This window comes from Perca flavescens, chromosome 9 (assembly GCF_004354835.1).
Source record: "Perca flavescens isolate YP-PL-M2 chromosome 9, PFLA_1.0, whole genome shotgun sequence".
NCBI lineage: Eukaryota > Metazoa > Chordata > Actinopteri > Perciformes > Percidae > Perca > Perca flavescens.
In genome coordinates this window covers 364,730-385,833 of record NC_041339.1, presented here as the reverse complement: position 1 = coordinate 385,833, position 21,104 = coordinate 364,730, and the positions used below count along the sequence as shown (strand labels likewise).

Sequence of the window (21,104 nt, the reverse complement as noted above, 5' to 3'; positions counted from 1 at the left end):
ACTATGAAGCTGTGTGACCATAAGAGGAATGTAGAGGGGTGGGGGCATGTCTGGCTGGTGTCTGAGCTGTGTCACGAACGATCTGTTGAGCTTCCCGACTGTCTTCGCCGTGCCTGCTCTGCAATCCTGGGACAGGAAAGAGGACCAGAGACATGGTGCTCAACACTCTCCCTCCCTTCCCCTTGATACCTTGACCAAGTGGCTTGGATACAATTGGTGCCATTTCCTGCAACAATCTCTCTGTATCATGTCGCCTGAGAACTTTGAAGTTTAAAAAACCCTTAAGAGACAGGAAAGGTTTTTTTTATGGGGAATACACTGTCCATAAATATTAAATATGCTATGTATGGTAATATAATGTACATCTGTTATTACAGTTCTTACCACATCACTCGCACTAGAGAAGTCGTTGTTGAGCAAGCTTTCCAGGGCCATCCAGCGGACTGGCCTGTTCTCATTATCCCCCAGACAGTGGTAGTCCATGGGAAATAGGTCTCGGGCAAGGGCATTATCTGTAATCTTCACCTGCATGTTGTCGTCAATGCTGTTGGAGTGGGGGGGCAAGAGAGGAAAACATATTTTTTTGTAATTAAATTCCAAACCAAAAGGGTTGAAATCTGAAAAGCTACAGTGAAGAACTGAGGGCAAATGATGGCAGCTTTGAGCACGGTCAGGGACACTTACACGCAGTTCCTGGCAGCAAGGTCTTTGTGTATGACCTCCCTGCGAGCCAGGTAGCTCATTCCACATGCAATCTGGATGGCCATGTAAACCAAGTCTTGCTGAGAGATCGCCTGAAAGGAGATTAGGGAGAGGGAGACAATGTGCAGTTGAGAAGCAGAGACAGGAAAAAAAAAAAAAAAAGGGAGCGAGTGGGGACAGGAGACCACAGCTGACGCGTCAAATTGTTCATATTTCCTTTGAAGAACAACACAATCAACTATGGTTCAAAGATGGGTCTTAAAATGAAAGAACTTATGTTTTTAGCCACAGGCATGGCTCTAGGGATGGCAATGTCAGCCTGTCCGTCCTCTGGCACCATCAGCAGGTTGACACATTTGCCTTTTAGTAAAATATCATGAAAACTATTTGATGGATTGCCATGACCTGGTACAAATATCCACTGTACCAAAAAGATGACCCCACAACTTTTCCTCTAGGGCCACGATGAGGTTGACATTTTTGGTTTTGAGTTAAATGTCAGTAACAACTTTGTTGATCCTTTAACTTTTCCTGTAGCACCAGGATCAAGTACTTTCACTAACATAGGTAAGCATACTAATCTGCTAAACTTTTTGCTAAAATGCTATACTGAGTGTGTGTACATGGTAAACATTACACCTACTTAACAACAGCATTTAGCTCAAAACCCCGCTGTGCTTAAGTATAGCCTCACAGAGCTGCTAGCATGGCTCTATACTCGCAAAAGGTTCCTAAGGGCCCATACCAATAACAATAAATATATAGTTTTATAACGTTGTAATGCAAATAGATTCCAAACCACAACTATAACGACAATAATACTGTTGGGATCATTTTCAGAGCAATTTTATGAATGACAGAAACACTGACAGCCAATCACCATCCATCTGAATCTACACCATGGCACAGCAGATGACACTGTGGAGAGATGTGAGTTTGTTTCACACAGGTGGCTCAGCCACTCGGTACAGCTACTATCCTTTAGGTAGCTCGGTTTATGTTTGCATTTCTAAAAATGTGCACTTTGAAAGTATTTCTCATGTCACAGAAACCACTGAGATTGAATCTTTTGTTTCAGATGTTCTTATCAAACCGTCGGTGATGTGCCAGTGTTTTTTGTTTTGGTACTCTGCACAGATCTGACCAGCTCTGTGCCCCCTGTTGCCTGGAAAAGGCAGGGGTGACGGTGTTCCTAGGAACTGCCTTTTTGGTTCATAGAATGTACCTGAATTCACAAATATAATAAATATAAGACTATTACTACAGACATTCATGTCATTTTTTGTTTGTTTGTGTTTTTGTTGTTGTTGGGCTTTTATGGCCTTTAATTGACAGGACAGTTTGAAGAAAGGAAAGGGGGGAGATAGAGGGGGTAGGACATGCATCAAAGGGCTGCAGGTCAGATTTGAACCACTGGCTGCTGCCAAGGACTCAGCCTACATGGGGTGCACACTCTACTGGGTGAGCTAGAGTTCGCACCCATTCCTGTAATCTTACGTTGCAACGTCTGCTCTATCAATGTATTATTATCAGCTGGAAGTTGCAGTGTGTGCTTGCAACACTTTAAAAGAACATTATTGTTCAGGAGAATGGATGCTCACATAGTTATAGTTATGGTTATCTTTCTTGGTGTGGACAGCCCTTATTTATTGGTTTATTGTACAAAAGCTACAGATGACATTAGTGTGAAATGTAAAATGGCAGTATTAATACAACTTTGTATGCAACAGAGGAAAAACCAATCTGGACGCAAAGGTTTGAGCGAGAGTCTGATATTATGGACTTGTTTTGTGCTTGGGACTACAAAAGAGGGCTTGAAGACAATGGCTTGGCCAGTAGGTGTGTCTGAGAAAAGACTCCTGACTGGTGAAAAATTGAGGCAGCTCCTATAATGTATAATGTAAGACAACCTTGCCTTTAAGAGAGTTCCTGACAGTAACAGTAACCCTTACTAATGTGTATATTGTTTTTATATTTTTTGTGTATTATGTTTTATTTTTGTATCCAATCTAATTCAGTCAACTACACGATCTCTGGCTCAGACACACACACAACACCGGTAATTCTCGGGCTGTTTAACCTTATCTGGCAGTGGACAGTGTGATACAACCTAAATTAATTATTCCCACAACACAGGAAAACAAAGTCTTGGCAACCAGTGAACAAGGGTAAGAACATTTCAAGTCAGCAATTCCAGGAAAACCGAGATGTGTGTTGTAGCTGGTACCAAACAACTCCGTCAGGCTCTGTGTATCCACCATGCAGAGCAACTTTAACTGTTGTCAGTGAAGAAATGATGATGATGACTGTGCAAAAGGTCAACACAAAATTCAATGTTCTACCTTCAAAACCAGATGTTCACTTTCACAATGAATGCCACACTGTAGTATTGTGCTTCCCTCAGAGCTTTAGCTCCCCTCTACGGATACAATTCTGATTTATAGCCCGATGATTATTGCAACAGCACAATTTAATAACTATGTCTTTGTCTCCTACAACTGCCAGAAGTACATAATGAGATTGCTGAGAACGAAGGTGCTGATGTGTTACCTGAAACATTACAAAGTGGTTTTGATTAATGCAAATGGATGGCAAGCTTCAACTTGTGAATGCAAATTGTTTGCTACATGTGTATTTTGCAGCTGATTGATTGGTTGGATCTGTGCTGTGGCGTTGCCAGGCACATCAAAGACTCCCTGGGGTTAACCTGTACAAAAGCCTGATTGTCTTCACATAGCGCATAAAAAGCTCTGCCTTTAGCACCAGCTTCATGGCTATATCAACAGTCCTAATAACAGTGTGAACAGTAGTTACTGGTAGGTGTTACTTTGTGTTGACTGCTGCAAACACACAAAACATTCTTTCAGGCTCAACTCTTAGATAGAATCAAATGGTTTTATTTTTTATTTTTATGGGGGATTAATTTTAATAGCTTAATAAATGTCTCAGTGCAAGGCCTACATGGCTTACATTGAGGCATTTATCTTAATGGTTTAATAAGTGACTCAAGTTTTTTGATCCGCCAAATGTGTGCCGAGTTGAAGCCTTACCTGTGGGTTGTTAGCCTCGGCTAGCTTGCATTGCCGCAGGAACAGCTTAAGATTCCCCCAAGCCATAAAAGGCAACAGCACCATGGGCTTCTCTCCGTCCTCCGTACACACGTGGCTTATGGGTAACAGATTTCTGAGAGTGGAGAGAAAGACCAACTGAGGAACAGGAACAGCGTCTAACACAGCTGTACATACTCTTAATGTACATGTGTGGAAGTTAGCTGCACGTCAAAGGGATTCTTGGAAGATGAAGTACGTTAGCGGGGGCTCATCCAAACCATTGCCAAACTCTGGAAGAGGAAGTCTCAGCAAGTATCAATTTGCTGACCTCAAAAAGAGGAAGGAGTGGACCAACATGACGACAATCTTTTGAACAGAAAGTTAAAACACCAAGATTCCTGATAAATTTGACGCATAATTAGAGAAATTAACGCTACTGTAATCTTTAACTATGTTCAATGCATACAGGGTATGACCATACTATCAAAACTGAAATATATACAGTATATATATTTTTAATCAAAATAAATGATTGTTTTATAGAAGTCACACCAGAACAAGCTAGCGAGCAATTTGTGGGTGTTACATTAATGTCAGAAAACAGGTTTTGTTCCCTCCACAGACGATGTTACAGTCTGTGCTCTGTGTAAACATGTGGTGTTCTTTCATCAGCATTCAAAAAATCGAGACATTTAAAAGACGACCACAGTAACCGCTGTGACGGAATACAGTGTCGGGTTAGGAGTAAGATCTGCAACTGGTGCAGAAGTGGACAACAGTGATGTTGGTCTAAGATGCATACCACATTGGGGTTATGTGGTGTTTTGGCATTAAATGTAATTCTATTCTTTAAATGTTTGATATTTAGATGTTTTAACAAACAGGCAAATGCCGCACAAAAAAAATATTAAAAAACCTGTGATTTGTGTTCGCTTCCACTCACCTATGATGAAGTCCACGAAGCTTGCAACTTTCAGTCAACATCATGGTCACCTGCACCTCAGACGCATGATCTGAACAATTGTATCAGACACAAAATCAGACTTTTGGGCAGCAAAGGGCTGTAATCAAACCTGGGCCGCTGCGGTAAGGACTGAGCCTTAGAACACGGGGCGCACACTCAACCAGGTGAGCTACCACGGCGCCCCACAAAATAAGATTTTTAAAAAAGCAAAGTGGCAGAACAAGAGTGACCTGCGCAGTACAAAAGTGGACATGTTGAAATGTTAACGATACAATGTCCGTACTCTCCGACCCCATTAAGGGTTTCATTTGTATTTGTTTCACTGCACAGATTTCTTCATAGGAAAAGTGACTTGTGCCAAGCTTACTGAGGTCCAGTTTTTAATCTGTGTATGCAGCTTTGCCATCGTCTGGTACTTATGGAAGCAGTATTGTTCTTTTCCCAAAAGATGCATGAGAAGGAAGTAAAGAGTGTAACAAAGCCAAGACTGGCATTGGGATATTGTTCACTGAATGTTATCCACCCCTCCCTGAGTAAACATGAGAGAATGGAGAGGTCAGAAGGCAACTGGCAGAGAAAGCGGACACATGCTGCTAACAAAGAACCTGAACGTCCTACATAAAGGAATATTTTCACTGGCGTGCAAACCCTGCAGCATGAGTAATTAATTAACTGTCAAATCTGTTTGCCTGTTTACTGGATAGGTACGTTTCCATCCAACAACCTGCATCATTTGTCTTATGTCTTTGGCATTACAATCATGTTATGGCATTTCAGTGATCGCTTTCCCAACCAACACACTTCTTAGAAAACTCATAGGGAGTTGCACATTAATATGAGAGAACACAATTGACTTGACATTCATTTCTTTGACAACATTGTGCATTAGAGATGGGACTGAGAAAATACCTTTCACTGTCTTCACAAAGACCAGCTTTTCCTTACTGGGGTCCTTTTCATCCAGGAGCACACCGTGGAAGATGCGGCCAAACGTGCCTGTCAAAGACCAACCACATGTTTTTATTTGAGGAAAAGGGCATGAGAAACACAGCCAGAGGCACCACATTCAAAGATCAAAATGTCACCTCACTCTCAGGTCGCCATGCCTGGCTGATCTGTGGACAGAGGTGGCCAGATTTCTTCTTAACATGCTTTGTCTCTTAAAGGGATTAGGCAGCTTTGGCTCTTGTCTCACTGACATGAGCCAAAATAAGAGACATTGATTGGAGCTAAGAGGACCTTTCATCACTTAAAACGATTCAAAAATACATACGACGTGAAAAGGCCAAGTGAACATGTTCATCATCTCCTTTGTCTAAACTGTCACCCAATTGCTCCAGGACTTTACAGAGGTAAAATGCCATTTAAGAACATAAACCATCAACATAAACTTAGAAGAAAAATCTGAGCCCTAAAGCTAACCATGCCTTGTGTTTCAACAGTAGAGACTGAGCATAACAACAGGGTTAGTGTTTAACTGTCTCCCCGCCCCTACCTTCTCCATCAAGCCTGTCTGGACCTGCTGGCTCCCAAAAACAGAATCCAATGCAGAGTTCAACCAACTCTGAGGCATGGCCTTGTATGTTTTGTATTTGACATTTCTTAGACATTATCTCTTATGTTTTTGTACGTAGGACCTGCTGTATGTGTACGTCAGACTGCACTGGCGAGCTATCCACATACATCAAGTTAAGACAGGAAGTCAGATAGATACACAACAAGTACATATATGTGCCAGTGTGTTTACTTGCAGATAGCTGTAGATTATGCTGATAATATAGTTATTGCTACCAGCATTACCAAGCATTGATATTTACATCAGAGTAGGTCTTGATTGAAACAGGACTTGATAGGAGGTGATACAAATCACACCCAGCGGCCCGTGGAGGCGATGCATGTCGGACCCGTATGCCCACCGACGTGATGAATGATGTAGGATGAGAGCAGAGTAGTTTGGAAAAATAATTGTAGCATATTTAATGATTTGGCAACAAAAGCGCTACCTAGTGGCAGATTGGCGTCACATTTTGCACACAGCCTCATTGTAGCATGGGGATTCTACTGAGTCGAGTTTCGTGTTAATCAAGGTAAATGTTGCCAAGACACGGGAATTGAACTCTGCAGTGCCTACTTATTATTAGTATTTTTTTAAGATAAGTTTTGGGCATTTTTAGGCCTTTATTAGAAAGGACAGCTGAAGACAGGAAAGGGGAGAGAGGGGGGGAATGACATGCAGCAAAGGACCGCAGGTTGGAATTGAACCCATGGCCAATCGTGCTGCTTGATAACTTTTAATCATGAGAGTCAACAAATTCTACATGCAACTTTTCGTGCAGATCGGAGGAGTTCGGAAAAGTAGGTTTTACATTTATTGTGATTTTGCAAAAAATATTATAGGCGGAAATGGGCGTGGCCTATATCATGCGTGAATGTTCACATTTTGAATGTGCTATGTACGGTGTGGGAGTTACTGGTCAAAACGTTCTCATCTTGATTATAACACCACCTGCTGGTGGATATGTTTCAGTGGATATGTTTCATTTTTGGTGTCTGATGTACATGCACCATTCTATACCTCCTAATAGAAATTGTATCTACATAACTTTAGGGCGTATTGTGCAGTATCACTTTCATTTACAGTAGAATAACAATAAAAAGCTGAGCGGTTTCAATAGGGCCTCGGCCCCTTTGGGCTTGGACCCCTAATGAAAGTAGATTGCACATAAATAGCAAGACCAATAATCTTAAAGGGATGCTTTTGCAATTTCAATCCAGCTCGGTGTCATCTTTGTGTGGGCAGTGTGTTAAGATGAATGGTGCGTGCCTTCCCTCCGGTGCATGCCTTCCATTGCTCTGCAAGGCTAAGGCACTAAACACAAAGTACAGCTGAGGGTGTTTTGCAGGTATTTGGTCATAAACTTAAGTATTAATAATAATTAAAAATTTGACCTCCTGGTGGAAGTAGATAAAAAGTCAGAGGATCACCACAGTTATTACAATTCATCCTGAGGGGAACATTAATGTCCATCCAGTAGTTCTTGACATTTTTCAGTCTAGACCAAAGTGGTGGGCCAACTAATTGACATTTCCATTCCTTGAGCCATGGGATTAGCGAAAAAATATTGAAGGGGTTCAGTTACAGCTTTTGTATGGTAAATGGTAACATTTTAAAATAGCAAAAGAATTATTTGAACAAAGAGTACCGCCCATGTTATCATTCAATTTCTAGACAGAAACAATGACCATAAACCATCAGAGGCCCTCTGATGGTTTATGGTTTGAGTGGCATTTGAAAACAGAACACCCACACTTTTCACTTCCATTGTGTTGTAGTCACCCTTGGGTAACTATTACATCATGCACACAGCACACCAAACCCCAGTGTGGGCAAATCTCCAGAAAGTGAAGTACAGTCTTGTTCAGTTCCATTACTACATTACGATGCTGAATTGTCTCCAAAAGCATCCAGCGTGTCATCGAGCCAAACTAAAGCCCAAACAGTTATGTTGATCTAACCAAAGCCAAAGAAAGAGATTTAGAAACGTCACTGTCTTAGGCTTTCTGTCAATATGTAATATGCCTCAGCAAGAACAAACTTTTGCTATTTTAGGTTTGAGGCAACGTTTTACTGACACTAATCTGATGAGGCATGCTCATACAGTATGTTGCAGGATAAAAGCAGCATTCATGCCATAGGTCACTGTCTCCTTCTTCATCAGACACTTAACACAAGGAGGATAATGGGGATGTCTGAAGAATACAAAAGTGGGAGCTTCTTTAGAAGAAAGAAAGCATTAGAATGAGAGAGAAACAATTAAGACAAATACCTTCATGCAAGACATCCCGTAATGTGACTCTCTCCCTTGAGATGGCAATGTCTTTAACTTTAGCTTTGGCCTCCATTAGAGTAACACTCCTCAGGTCATTCTTCTCAATGCGGAGAGATGGGTAACCTGTGGGAATGGAAAAACACAGACTGGCTTTAAATGCACACCTGGCTGATCTTAATATAAACAAAATACGTACAAAGGGATTGACAGGCCTTTTAGCCCTGATTAACATGGAAAACAACCTGGGGAACTTCTGTTTTGTGTTACTTTGACAGAGAAAAATGTCTTACTCACAGAAAGCTTACTTATAAAACACACAGAATCCTCAATTGAATTCTGTGAATTCCAGCAATTACAAGAAACAGTCAGTAAGACATGTACAGTACCCTGCACGTTGCATCAAAGCAACCTCATGCAAAGTCCTGTATTACAGCATTTCCATTACATAACCTCCCTATGTTCTTGCTGTCATTAGCTGCTAGCTTACGGTGGAAGGAGTGAGTTTGGATTTACAAGAAAAATACACACACACACACCACAGATGAACAAACAGCGTAAACTTGACCCCTTTATATCAACACACTTCATGTGTACACAACATGTCAGTGATGAGAGATAACACGTTCTAGCCTTCTGTGCTTGCAGCTCACCGGTACTCAGGACTCGGCCAGGCTGAACAGTGCACAGTTGCTTAGACAGACAGTAGAGAAAGCAGTGGATGAATGGAGACAATGGAAAATTCACAGAAAAGGTTGCAATGGCAATGGCAGTCAGGAGAAAACAGCTTCTTCTTTTTCTTATTCTTGTGACCTACATCTGATACTTATATAGAAGAGTTGTGAGCTTGATTTGAGAATAAAGCAGAGTGGTCAAGCTAAGGCTTTAATTAAAATAAATATCAAAAACAGATCCCATCAGGATTCAAAGATGCAAAATGCAAACACTGCAACAAAAAAAGTTGTAAGGTACTTTGATTAAAAGTATAAATCTTTGCTGTAGCATGCAACCTGTATAAAGTGTACATACTACTGTGAGTTGTAACAAAGTACAGGTCAATGCTGCCCCCTAAAGGTCAAACAAATTTATTTTCAACACTGAATAAAAATGAATACAGTTCTGCACATATGGGAGACAATATAATATAGTATATAGCATTTGATTTATATATTTAAGCTATTTAAGCTAATACTTTCTAGCAAAAACATTGTTTCCAGTCGAAAAATGCATTGTTAGCCTGAAGTAGTCAGTTTAATAGCCAGAAACCATGAACAGTGATCCAAAGAATTCCCTAATCCATACTACATAATAACTGTGCACACACTCTGATATACACTACCGGTCAAAAGTTTGGGGTCACTTCGAAATTTCCATTCCACTCTATTCCAGACAGAATACCAGCTGAGATCAGTTGCATTGGTTTTTTTAACCAGGGCAGCAGTTTTCAGATTACATTATGTACATGTGTTCCAAAAATGTTTTTTTTTTTTTTTTTTTCTGTTTTGTAATATCAAACTAATTGTTTTACCAAAATTAGTTTGATATTTCTTTCCCAGCTGTGAGCCGCTCTTCCATTTTCTTTGTGCAGTGCATTGTGGGTCAATAGTGTCCACCACGTTAAAAAAAGCAATGTTTCTGTTCAGTCTGGATACTGCCTGAAGTATCTAATTTCATTAATTTGAAATGCTTAATATCTTAGCTTAGTATCTGTGTAACTTACAGCAAAGCACAACAAGCTTCCAAACAAAAGTGACAATTTCTTTTAGTACAAAGCAGGTGAGATGCAGTGGCTTGGACCAGCCACCAGGAGGAAGGGAAGCCTTTCTATAATGGATGTACTTTCACTGTAGTGCTCATAACGCTCCTACTAGAAGCAGGTCATCAGGGTACAGAAATGCAATACAGAAAACTATGGACAAAACATGGCTAAATTAACTGCTCTTTCATGTTCTATGTAAAGCACTTTGAATTGCCCTGTTGCTGAAATGTGCTATATAAATAAAGCTGCCTTGCCTTGCCCTGCCTAAATTGTTAGTGTTATTACGTGCACATGATGACAAAATAGTATTATATGTCTGAGTCCTAAGTCGTCTCTGAGGCTTTACTGGAACTTACTTTTGGTTTCATGAGGGGGAACACCAGGGTTTTGGAAGGAGGAGGCAGCAAGCTGGAGAATGGGTGCAGAACCAGGGTGATTGTCTGATGACAAGAGTATAGGAGGAGGGAGTGGAGGGTGGGAGAGAGTGAGAAAGAAGTGATTTAATGGATAACTCACTCAAATTACAACATGACCTGAATGAATGAATGAATGTATAGAATAGATGGATGTATACTGTAGTTGTACATGTTCAGCTCATTCACAAAACATGAATCAAACCAGGCATGTTGCAAGTTGAGTAAACCTTCCCATCAGGAGTTGAATACAAAAAAAAGGGTGGATGGTGAAAATAATCACATTCAGCAAAGCATAAGACATAAGGAACGGGCAAGTGGGTCGAACAATATGCACAGGAGGTGAGATGTAGGTTTGTATCCACAAGAGGGCAATGAAGGATCACACACTGACAATATATAATATAACAATAGCTGATGAGCTTTTTTAGTGTTTTTCAAAATGAACCATAAAGATCAATGTTCCAATGAGATCACTATTACGTGAGGTAAATACAGTCAATTGTTTGATTCTCCCCACAGATATATCACTCCATATGTAGTTGCCTGTATGGGGAGGAGAATCACTCATGGATCACACTGACAAATCACTGTCAGTACGGGTTTCTTTGCATGGGATGTTATGACATGAGCATTTAGGAAAAACCTGTTTCTGCCATTACGGTTTTAGAAAACTCTTTGACAATTCCTTCCGTTTGTAAATTAACGTTGATGGTGTTGTGTACAAGGATGGCTAATAATCACTAAAACTATTAAAATCTGTTTATTGTTGGCATATAACAGGCAAGAACAGGCCAGTCTGAAATTGGTTTACAATATGGCATAGGTACAAGGTGTAATGTGGTCAGTTAGAGGAACAAGATAAACAGACTATCAGAGCCTGTGAGAGAAGGAAAAGAGCCCTCTACCACCAACAACAATAACTAACAGAACTCTACTGGAGGAAATGTGTTAGAGTCAACATTCATTTACTATATAATCCACTTCGGTAACAGATTAAATGAGGAGAAAAAAGTGAGTAAATTCTAATACGGTTCTGAGGTAGGTAGGTGAGTATAATGGTTAGCTCTTACTATAACTTTGGTCCTGTTTGTCGGTTTCCCACCATGCTCTATATTTACATCTATTTCAACATAAAAGACTGCCTGTACTTCTCGAACTGCTGATCAGTTGGCCGGACACAGAGCACACATTAAGTACAGTACATTTACACATTGCTCAAACAGTAATGGGTCACAAGGGTAGTAGTAACAAAAAGACAGAGAACATCACTACAGAAACTCTGTTCTTCATTACAATCTTATGATACAAGTTAAGCTAATAAGGTCATTCAGTCGATAATTGCATTTGGAAAAGCATGCATGTTTGCAGATGCCAGTGTGAAAAGAGAAGAGAGATCCGACTGAATGTACTTGAGCACTTTGAGGTGCCATCTTGTACGTGTAATTATCTCCACAAAAATATTCTGATGTTTTTAAAATGAAAGATGACGTGATGTTGCATCTTGTTACTGATTGACTTGCTTTGAGTAATGTTGTGGTGAGAGGGAATTAAATCTCTTACTGGTGACTGGGGCTGCGTTGTTTGGAGTGTCAGCCCTCAGGTACTGTGTGGTCTGGGTGGACGGCTGAGACAGGCCCTGTGAGCTTCCACTGTCACTCACACTGAAAGACAACAGGGATTAGTTATTAAGAGGCACCAGGATTAAGTTGCACCAGCAATTGCTAAATCCATAACTACGTTTGTGTGTTAAGTCCTTCCTAAGTTCTCAGTAACTACAAGCTAGTTTAAAACCAATGATTTACTAAATGGGGTTGCACTATTTGAACTGAACATCTTAACCAGAAAAGATCTTGGTAATCTGACATCACTGTCCAATCAAAAGCAATCAACTATGTAAACAATTAGGCTGTGTATGGAATTACATACTTACTAAGTATTCATACTAAGTAGGAGGTCAAATTGAGCATTAAGAGCGTTTCAAGTGCATAGTTTGTGGATTTTTTGTACACGAGAAATGTCCGGATGTATAGTAGATTAGCAAGAATTTCTGAGTAAGGATCATGGTCTTTGCGAAGATTCGACTTTGAGATTGGCAGTCGAATCAGGCTCCTTCGATCCAAGCATTGAATATTTGGGGTCACCCCTACTAAATATTAAGGCTAAATACTTTAGACAAAGTGTGGGGGAAGACTCTGGACAGACCTGGTAAGCCCAAACGTGTAGTGCGGGTAAATTGGGAACGTCTGGAGGAGGCCCCTGTCCGACAGACTTTCAACTCACACCTCCGGCGGAGCTTTTCGTGCATCCCTGTGGAGGCTGGGGGCATTGAACCCGAGTGGACAATGTTCAAAGTTTCCATTGCTGAAGCTGCGGCGAGGAGCTGTGGTCTTAGGATCTTAGGTGCCTCAAGGGGCGGTAACCCATGAACACCGTGGTGGACACCAGTGGTCAGGGAAGCCGTCCGACTGAAGAAGGAGTCCTTCCGGGATATGTTATCTCGGAGGACTCCGGAGGCAGTTGCAGGGTACCGAAGGGGCCGAAGGGCTGCAGCCTCTGCCGTGAAAGAGGCAAAGCAGCGGGTGTGGGAGAAGTTTGGAGAAGACATGGAGAAGGACTTTCGGTCGGCACCAAAGTGTTTCTGGAAAACTGTTCGCCACCTCAGGAGGGGGGGGGCGGGGAACCATCCAAGCTGTGTACAGTAAGGATGGGACACTGTTGACCTCCACTGAGGAGGTAATAGGGCGGTGGAGGGAGCACTTTGAGGAACTCCTGAATCCGACTAATACGCCCTCTATGTTAGAGGCAGAGCTGGAGGATAACGGGGATTGTCGCCGATTTCCCAGGCGGAAGTCACTGATGTAGTCAAACAACTACACAGTGGCAAAGCCCCGGGATTGATGAGATCCGTCCAGAAATGCTCAAGGCTCTGGGTGTGGAGGGGCTGTCCTGGTTGACACGCCTCTTCAACATTGCGTGGAAGTCTGGGACGGTGCCAAAGGAGTGGCAGACTGGGGTGGTGGTTCCCGTTTTTAAAAAGGGGGACCAGAGGGTGTGTGCCAATTACAGGGGTATCACACTTCTCAGCCTCCCTGGTAAAGTCTACTCCAAGGTGCTGGAAAGGAGGGTTCGGCCGATAGTCGAACCTCGGGTTGAGGAGGAACAATGCGGATTCCGTCCTGGTCGTGGAACAACGGACCAGCTCTTCACTCTCGCAAGGATCCTGGAGGGAGCCTGGGAGTATGCCCAACCGGTCTACATGTGTTTTGTGGATTTGGAGAAGGCGTATGACCGGGTCCCCCGGGAGATACTGTGGGAGGTGCTGCGGGAGTATGGGGTGAGGGGGTCTCTACTCAGGGCCATCCAATCTCTGTATGACCAAAGTGAGAGCTGTGTCCGGGTTCTCGTAGTAAGTCGGACTCGTTTCAGGTGAGGGTTGGCCTCCGCCAGGGCTGCGCTTTGTCACCAATCCTGTTTGTAATATTTATGGACAGGATATCGAGGCGAGTCGGGGTGGGGAGGGGTTGCAGTTTGGTGGGCTGGGGATCTCATCGCTGCTCTTTGCAGATGATGTGGTCCTGATGGCATCATCGGCCTGCGACCTTCAGCACTCACTGGATCGGTTCGCAACCGAGTGTGAAGCGGTTGGGATGAGGATCAGCACCTCTAAATCGGAGGCCATGGTTCTCAGCAGGAAACCGATGGAATGCCTTCTCCAGGTAGGGAATGAGTCCTTACCCCAAGTGAAGGAGTTCAAGTACCTTGGGGTTTTGTTCGCGAGTGAGGGGACAATGGAGCGGGAGATTGGTCGGAGAATCGGCGCAGCGGGTGCGGTATTGCATTCAATCTATCGCACCGTTGTGACGAAAAGAGAGCTGAGCCAGAAGGCAAAGCTCTCGATCTACCGGTCAGTTTTTCGTTCCTACCCTCACCTATGGTCATGAAGGCTGGGTCATGACCGAAAGAACGAGATCCAGGGTACAAGCGGCGAAATGGGTTTCCTCAGGAGGGTGGCTGGCGTCTCCCTTAGAGATAGGGTGAGAAGCTCAGTCATCCGTGAGGAACTCGGAGTAGAGCCGCTGCTCCTTTGCGTCGAAAGGAGCCAGTTGAGGTGGTTCGGGCATCTGGTAAGGATGCCCCTGGGCGCCCCCTAGGGAGGTGTTCCAGGCACGTCCAGCTGGGAGGAGGCCTCGGGAAGACCCAGGACTAGGTGGAGGGATTATATCTCCAACCTGGCCTGGGGAACGCTCGGGATCCCCAGTCGGAGCTGGTTAATGTTGCTCGGGAAAGGGAAGTTTGGGGTCCCCTGCTGGAGCTGCTCCCCCCGCGACCCGACACCGGATAAGCGGACGAAGATGGATGGATGGACTTTAGACAATTATTTTCTCAATAAATCGTTTAGTCCATAAAATGTCTGAAAATACAAAAAAAGCTGACCACAATTAAGTCCTGAACCCAAAGATATTCAGTTTAATATAACAAAAAAAAAAGTTGAAACCAGTGAATTTTGAGCATTTTGCTTAAAAACGTACTTAAACGATTATCAAAATAGTTATAATATATAATAATATATAAATATAATAATATAATAATTTTCTGTCAATACACGGGTAATCGATTAGTCAACTAAACTGCTCAGCTCTTAAAAAAAGAAGAAAAAAAAAAGAACCTTGACCTAATGCTTATCAGAAACCTGAGTGATTTTAGAAAAGAAGGCTCTAAAGTTGACAGACCAACAACATATTCTTGTACAACATGTGATCAAATCAAGCCACTGTGGCAAAACAACATTCCAGCAACTACATTTAAAATACCACATTAGAAAGATTTCCATGGCATATAAGAAAACAATCTTTGTACAGCACTGTCCCAATGGCTAACCTCATCAAATTAATAGCAAGAGGAGGATGTGCTGATTTCATTTCACATTGATATCTGATAACCTGCGTAGCTGCCTACAGCTATCTGGAGTGGAGATTACAGGATCTTAAACAACGGGAAAACTTAAGTGCAGGTTTCAACTCCTTTCTATGGGGATGACCTATTTTTGTTGGTCTTTGAGCAGCAAGCATCCTGAAGAAAATACTAACATAACTTCCACAGGTGACAGATACAAGGCTGTAAATCTGCTGGTCTGTGTGCTGGTTTTCATCAGCTTCAGTGTAATGAGTGTACTTTGCTTAGCTGACACATAAAGACTATGGTCTGTTTGGAACAGGGACAAACAAAGAAACAAACCTGTCCTCCATCTCCACTCTCTTCATGCTGTGCAGGTGCAGGATGGCCAGGATGATGGCCACGAGGAAGATGACAATGCAGCAGACGCTGACACTTATGTAGAATACCTGTGTGGAGGTGGTGGGGGGATCATCTAGTGATGAAAACAAGCCACATATTCACAATCAGAGACAGCAAAGGAGCACACAAAATGCTATTGCTATTATGAAAGAAGCAGAGCATAAATATGAGGTCAGATATATATGAGCGAGAGAGAGAGAGAGAGAGAGAGAGAGAGAGAGAGAGAGAGAGAGAGAGAGAGAGGGAGAGAAAGAGAGAGAGAGAGAGAGAGAGAGAGAAAGAGAGAGAGCCTCTAAGTGCACTTAGGGTTAATGGTAGAGACTGTGCCCAGGATTTAGTTTCTGAGAGCTTTTCTCATCTCCTCTAAAAGCCTCTGAGGGCCCCAGGTTCCTTGGGCCTACCCAAGCAGAAGGGAGAGAACCCACTAATGGCACTTTGTTACTGGGGCAGTGGGCTCACAAAGAGTCTGCATAAATCCCACTGGAAGAGGACAGCCACTCCAATAGGTGGGGGTGACAAACTGCACTTCAATGGGAATGAGTTCTTCTTTTTAGGCTCTGAATCATAGGCTTTGGTTATGGAAAGTTTGACTAATGTGCACTGCTATACTGAAAGACTTCTCAGTACTAATTTAGCCAGCGTCTTATCAGACTGATGCCACCTATGACAGACAATAAACAGAGATGCTACAGAGGGATAAGTAGAGCATGATGTGGAGGTAAGATTACTTACAGTCAGGCCGTGGAAGAGTGGTATTGTTGTGGGGAATGGGAGTCTTTGGTTCAGAATCTATTCCTGTTGACAGAGGAAGAAGGAAAGAGTATTAGATCAACTGAAATTTACAGCTGAATGGAATTCACACATTTCCAATACTCAGTGCAGTATGTAATGCTGAAATAAAAAACTAAAAACAAAGCTTATCTACTTTATGAAACTAAAAATTCCCTTGACAAAGGCTGAAATAAGTTTTCACTGTCAGTCATTTGTGATCACATGCACCCAGAAAATAAAGAGCCGTGTTTTTCCACCTCATCTAATAAAGTCCAAAGATAAATCTGACTGATGCCACATTAAAAAACAACAGCTAAGTGTGAGATGTCATTTTTGTATACAACATAACAACACTGTAAATGTGGTATATGTCATTTAAAGATGCTTGTCTGTGGTGTTTTAATCCGTGTTGAAAGAAAAAAAAGAAGCCTTAAAAAGGAAATTAAAACCACTAAAAGGCTAAATGGCAGTCTCCAAAGTAGTGTGGATTCTTTTTCTGCTTCTGTAGTTTCAAATCTATCTCCCTCTCATTAAATAGAATAGATGAAAGACCAATTACATTTCAAAATGTCATTGAAATGTCTATAACATTAAACAAACTTCCATCACCGTGTTCTAATGGACCTTATTCATTATATTTATAGATAATACAAAAAAGCAATAGGGTAAACTTGTGTTTTGCTAATCAACAAGATCCAGTATTCCTCACTCTGATAGTTCCTAGTTGACAGGAAAGGACAACCTCACAAGTAGGGACTATGTTAGAGGCCCAGGAACACAACCCTGAAATAGCTTCTTTTTTTTTAGGTTAAGCTCCCGAGTTCATGAAAAGGCTCCATCAGTTAAAAATGACTATAAGTCAGTAAACTCAGGGCACGATTATAAAACAGCAAGCATACATCATTGTTTGTCCTCTGCTACAACACTACAGATACAACCCAAGAACAAAGTTGACAGGTACGATTGCTCAGCGTACATTTTGAGCTCCACTCAGGCATACAAAGAATCTCTTATGGCTACTAATTTGACTCATGCTCAAAATAAATGGGAATAAATGTGTTTCCATGTGGAATATGGTCACTTGGCCACATGTAATTATCTTCAGGCAGTTTGAAAATAGCACAGAACTGAATACAGAATACAAAAACCTGTTCATCTCCCACTGTAACTCTTTAGAGTATCTGACACAGTAAATCCCTTAAATTCTCCACAGACTTCATTTTCTATGTAGTAATATTGTTTTAACAAAATATATTCTATGTATCATAACTGTACGTGTTAGACTATTTCTAATGGGTCAACCCACAAGGCCCTTTTCACAGCAGACATTTTGAGTTGTCATAACAGAAAAAGCACAGGTGTTACTAATAACGTACACGTCTAAAACATTCAGTACTTCTTAATGCATTTAGATTATTAATATACTTACTTTTATAGCACATTTTCCTCCTCTTAAAGTTGAGCACTGTGTAGTTGTTGGCATGGATGGTCAGATTGAGCTGCACTGTTAAAACAGCCTCTCCATCTACCTTGCCGGAACAGAAGAGGTCCACTCTAAAGACTGTAGAGAGACAGACTTGTCATTTATTAGAGAAACTTGGTCTCCTGCGATGCAAAATAACCAGGGTTAAATCTATGTCAGCAATCACATGCCGGAGATGTAAGACGTCAGTGAATTGTAAAGTTTAATTCCACTTCCCACTAGTATAATTGGAGAGCGGTGTGTTTTGTTTGCGTGAACATGCATATCATGAGAACCGTTCAACCGATCGACTATACGCTTTGCAGGTTTATCGCTGGAAACTAGGGATACAACGATAAAACCGAATTTGATGTCATGATTACTGATATGAGTACTTTATAATCCCTCTGGGGTCTGTGGGTGTTTTCAGACACAGATGATTTTGCCCTGCTGTGATATTGTATTAACACCACACCAAAATTGGAAAAATTTGCTAAGCCATTGAAACTGACAAGAAAGCCCTTAAATTAATTTATTTACTTGAGACATTAAGTTAACTTGAGATAGCCCTTTGTATTTCTTTTATCATTTATATTTACTTTAAATATTTATGTAGGCTTATATGCTTCTAGGTTCTTTTGTTTTTATGCTTGACCCAAAGGCAAAAGCTCTAATTTGGAAGTGAATTTGTTAATGTGCTTGTTTGTTTATCTGTATTCTCAATAAAGAAGTGAAAAAAACAACTCACTTCTAGTTCATCTGTTACTCTAGTTATTTCCTTCTTCCAAAACAGCCAGGAGTTGAGTTTTCATTCAAACTAAATTATGACTGGTGGGATAACTGCATGCCATTTCATCAGAGCACACAAGGTACAATTGCCTGCTAAGTAACTGCATTGCAAAGAGTCCTACGCATCCAGTCCACATATAAACACACCAGGACTACATTCACTTCCAGCTAACTTCACAGAGAACAATGAGGGCAGAACAGCATCACAGATCTATTTTAAATTAGTTAGTATTAATTACTTATATTCTCCGTCTACCTCAGCTTAAAACACTGGATCTGCAGCAGGTTACCGCATTGATCACTAACAAGCCTGTTGGTAACCGGTAGGCCACCGACAACGTGATCTTCGCCCGTTTAACTGACATACCAGATAGTACGCGACTGTCCTGCTTGTATTACAGACATTTGAACTCACCGCAGACATGGACTCACGGCGGTGCGCTGCTGAGAATGAATACAGGAAAGACTGGAATGGATATTTGCCGTTATTTTAAATGAAGAGGAAACGCTGATGTACGAAACTGCCAATTAGATCAATTTACATGTTAATCGACGGTGCCACAACGCTGTTCAGGATCGTTCCGGCCCACTTTAACCCCTGTGCGTATTATGTATATTATATATATATATATATATATATATATATATATATATATATATCGATGTATATTATTTTTAACAGCTTTATACTACTAACCCTGTATGTATGTGATATAACTGCTTCCATTGTTGTATGGCCTGGCTCAGATTAAACCCTTAGTAAAACATGAACAAATGCATATGAAAATTAAATGCAACATAACTTTATTTTATTACCTAATCTGACAGTCAGCCATAATGGGAAAAGAACATAAATAAACTAATTTAGAGTCAATTTTTTTTCCGGGGCTAAACGGTATGGTGTCAGTAGACTTGCCGGCCAGTGTTTTCTCATACATTCAGGTAGATTGAGACCCGCCCAGGTAGACAAACGCAAATTAAATTTTTTCCCCTAATCAACAATGTTTTTTTTCAGCGCACACAGACCAGTGGCCTCCAGCCCCTCCCCCTTTTGAAGTCTTGCGCCGCGTGCATGACAGCGCCAACGCTTTACTTCAGGCTCAGAGGCTATCGTTAGTAGTAGCATCCTGCTGGTGGGACTTTCGTCATGACCAAAATAACTAGTTTTTTTTTTTTTTTTTTTTTCCAGGAGAGTGGCTGGCTCCCTTAGACATAAGGGTGAGAAGCTCAGTCATCTGTGAGGAACTTGAAGTAGAGCCACTGACTTTTACATCGAAAGGAGCCAGTTGAGGTGGTTCAGGCATCCTCCTGTTCAGAGGAGGCCTCTGGGAAGACCCAGGACTAGTAGGTGGAGAGAGAATATCTCCAAACGCAAAGCATCTACAAGTGCGTAAAAAAAGGCGTATATTATATTTAACAAACCAGAGGGGACACGGGGCACCTCCCCCTGACCGGAGATGTTGCTCCGTGGTTGGTTCATGGCAACAGGGTTGTCCATAAGGAAGCCAAGCCGGTAGTCAACCTATAGATAAACAAATAATGATAAACAAATGTTGTCAACACACAAATGTATGTAATGCATGTATTGAAGAGGTTAATCAATAATTCCTGATGCTGAGACTTACCTTTGTCTTGGAATGCCATGAGAAATGAAGGCTGTTGGTCTCACTGGGCACAGGCAGGGTGAAGGAGAGAGCATAATGATTCACCACATCATCTCGCACATAGTACAGCTCTGCATCTAGGCCTGTTTCAGGGAAGAGGACGTAAAATTGTACTTTATGAGAAATATTTTGGAAATCCAGAAGAAGAAAAACCACTACACTGTACTTAAAAGACAACACATTTCTAATTTAGAAGTAGATTTAGACACTCACACAGAGCAAGCCTGAAGAACTAGTAAAATATCCACTCAAACGGCCAGCATGGATTAAGGGGGTTTCCCCACAATAAAAGAGATGGACTAACCACATCTGTTAGTACTTGAGACCTCTTAGTGCCCAAGTGAAAAAACTTCAAAACGTTCAAGCATCCAAATATGTCCACAATTTTCTATCCAGGAAACAAAA

The 21,104-nt window shown here is 41.6% G+C and overlaps 1 protein-coding gene across 2 annotated transcripts in view; it reads right to left on the bottom strand.

Moving 5' to 3' along the window:
* The window catches only part of ryk (receptor like tyrosine kinase), a 54,352-nt gene that overhangs the window by 8,897 nt on the left and 24,351 nt on the right, over nt 1–21,104 (bottom strand). The window contains exons 2-14 of one of the 2 annotated variants that reach the window (XM_028588257.1): nt 20,661–20,782; nt 20,458–20,557; nt 18,214–18,345; nt 16,746–16,808; nt 15,954–16,086; nt 12,279–12,379; nt 10,659–10,742; nt 8,544–8,669; nt 5,626–5,712; nt 4,696–4,765; nt 3,753–3,885; nt 685–794; nt 385–544 (exon numbers count right to left, since the gene is read on the bottom strand). In XM_028588257.1, coding sequence (XP_028444058.1) covers nt 385–544; nt 685–794; nt 3,753–3,885; nt 4,696–4,765; nt 5,626–5,712; nt 8,544–8,669; nt 10,659–10,742; nt 12,279–12,379; nt 15,954–16,086; nt 16,746–16,808; nt 18,214–18,345; nt 20,458–20,557; nt 20,661–20,782 — 1,421 coding nt within the window. The remainder of the gene's footprint in view (nt 1–384; nt 545–684; nt 795–3,752; nt 3,886–4,695; nt 4,766–5,625; nt 5,713–8,543; nt 8,670–10,658; nt 10,743–12,278; nt 12,380–15,953; nt 16,087–16,745; nt 16,809–18,213; nt 18,346–20,457; nt 20,558–20,660; nt 20,783–21,104) is intronic. The other variant, XM_028588258.1, reaches the window with a different exon arrangement.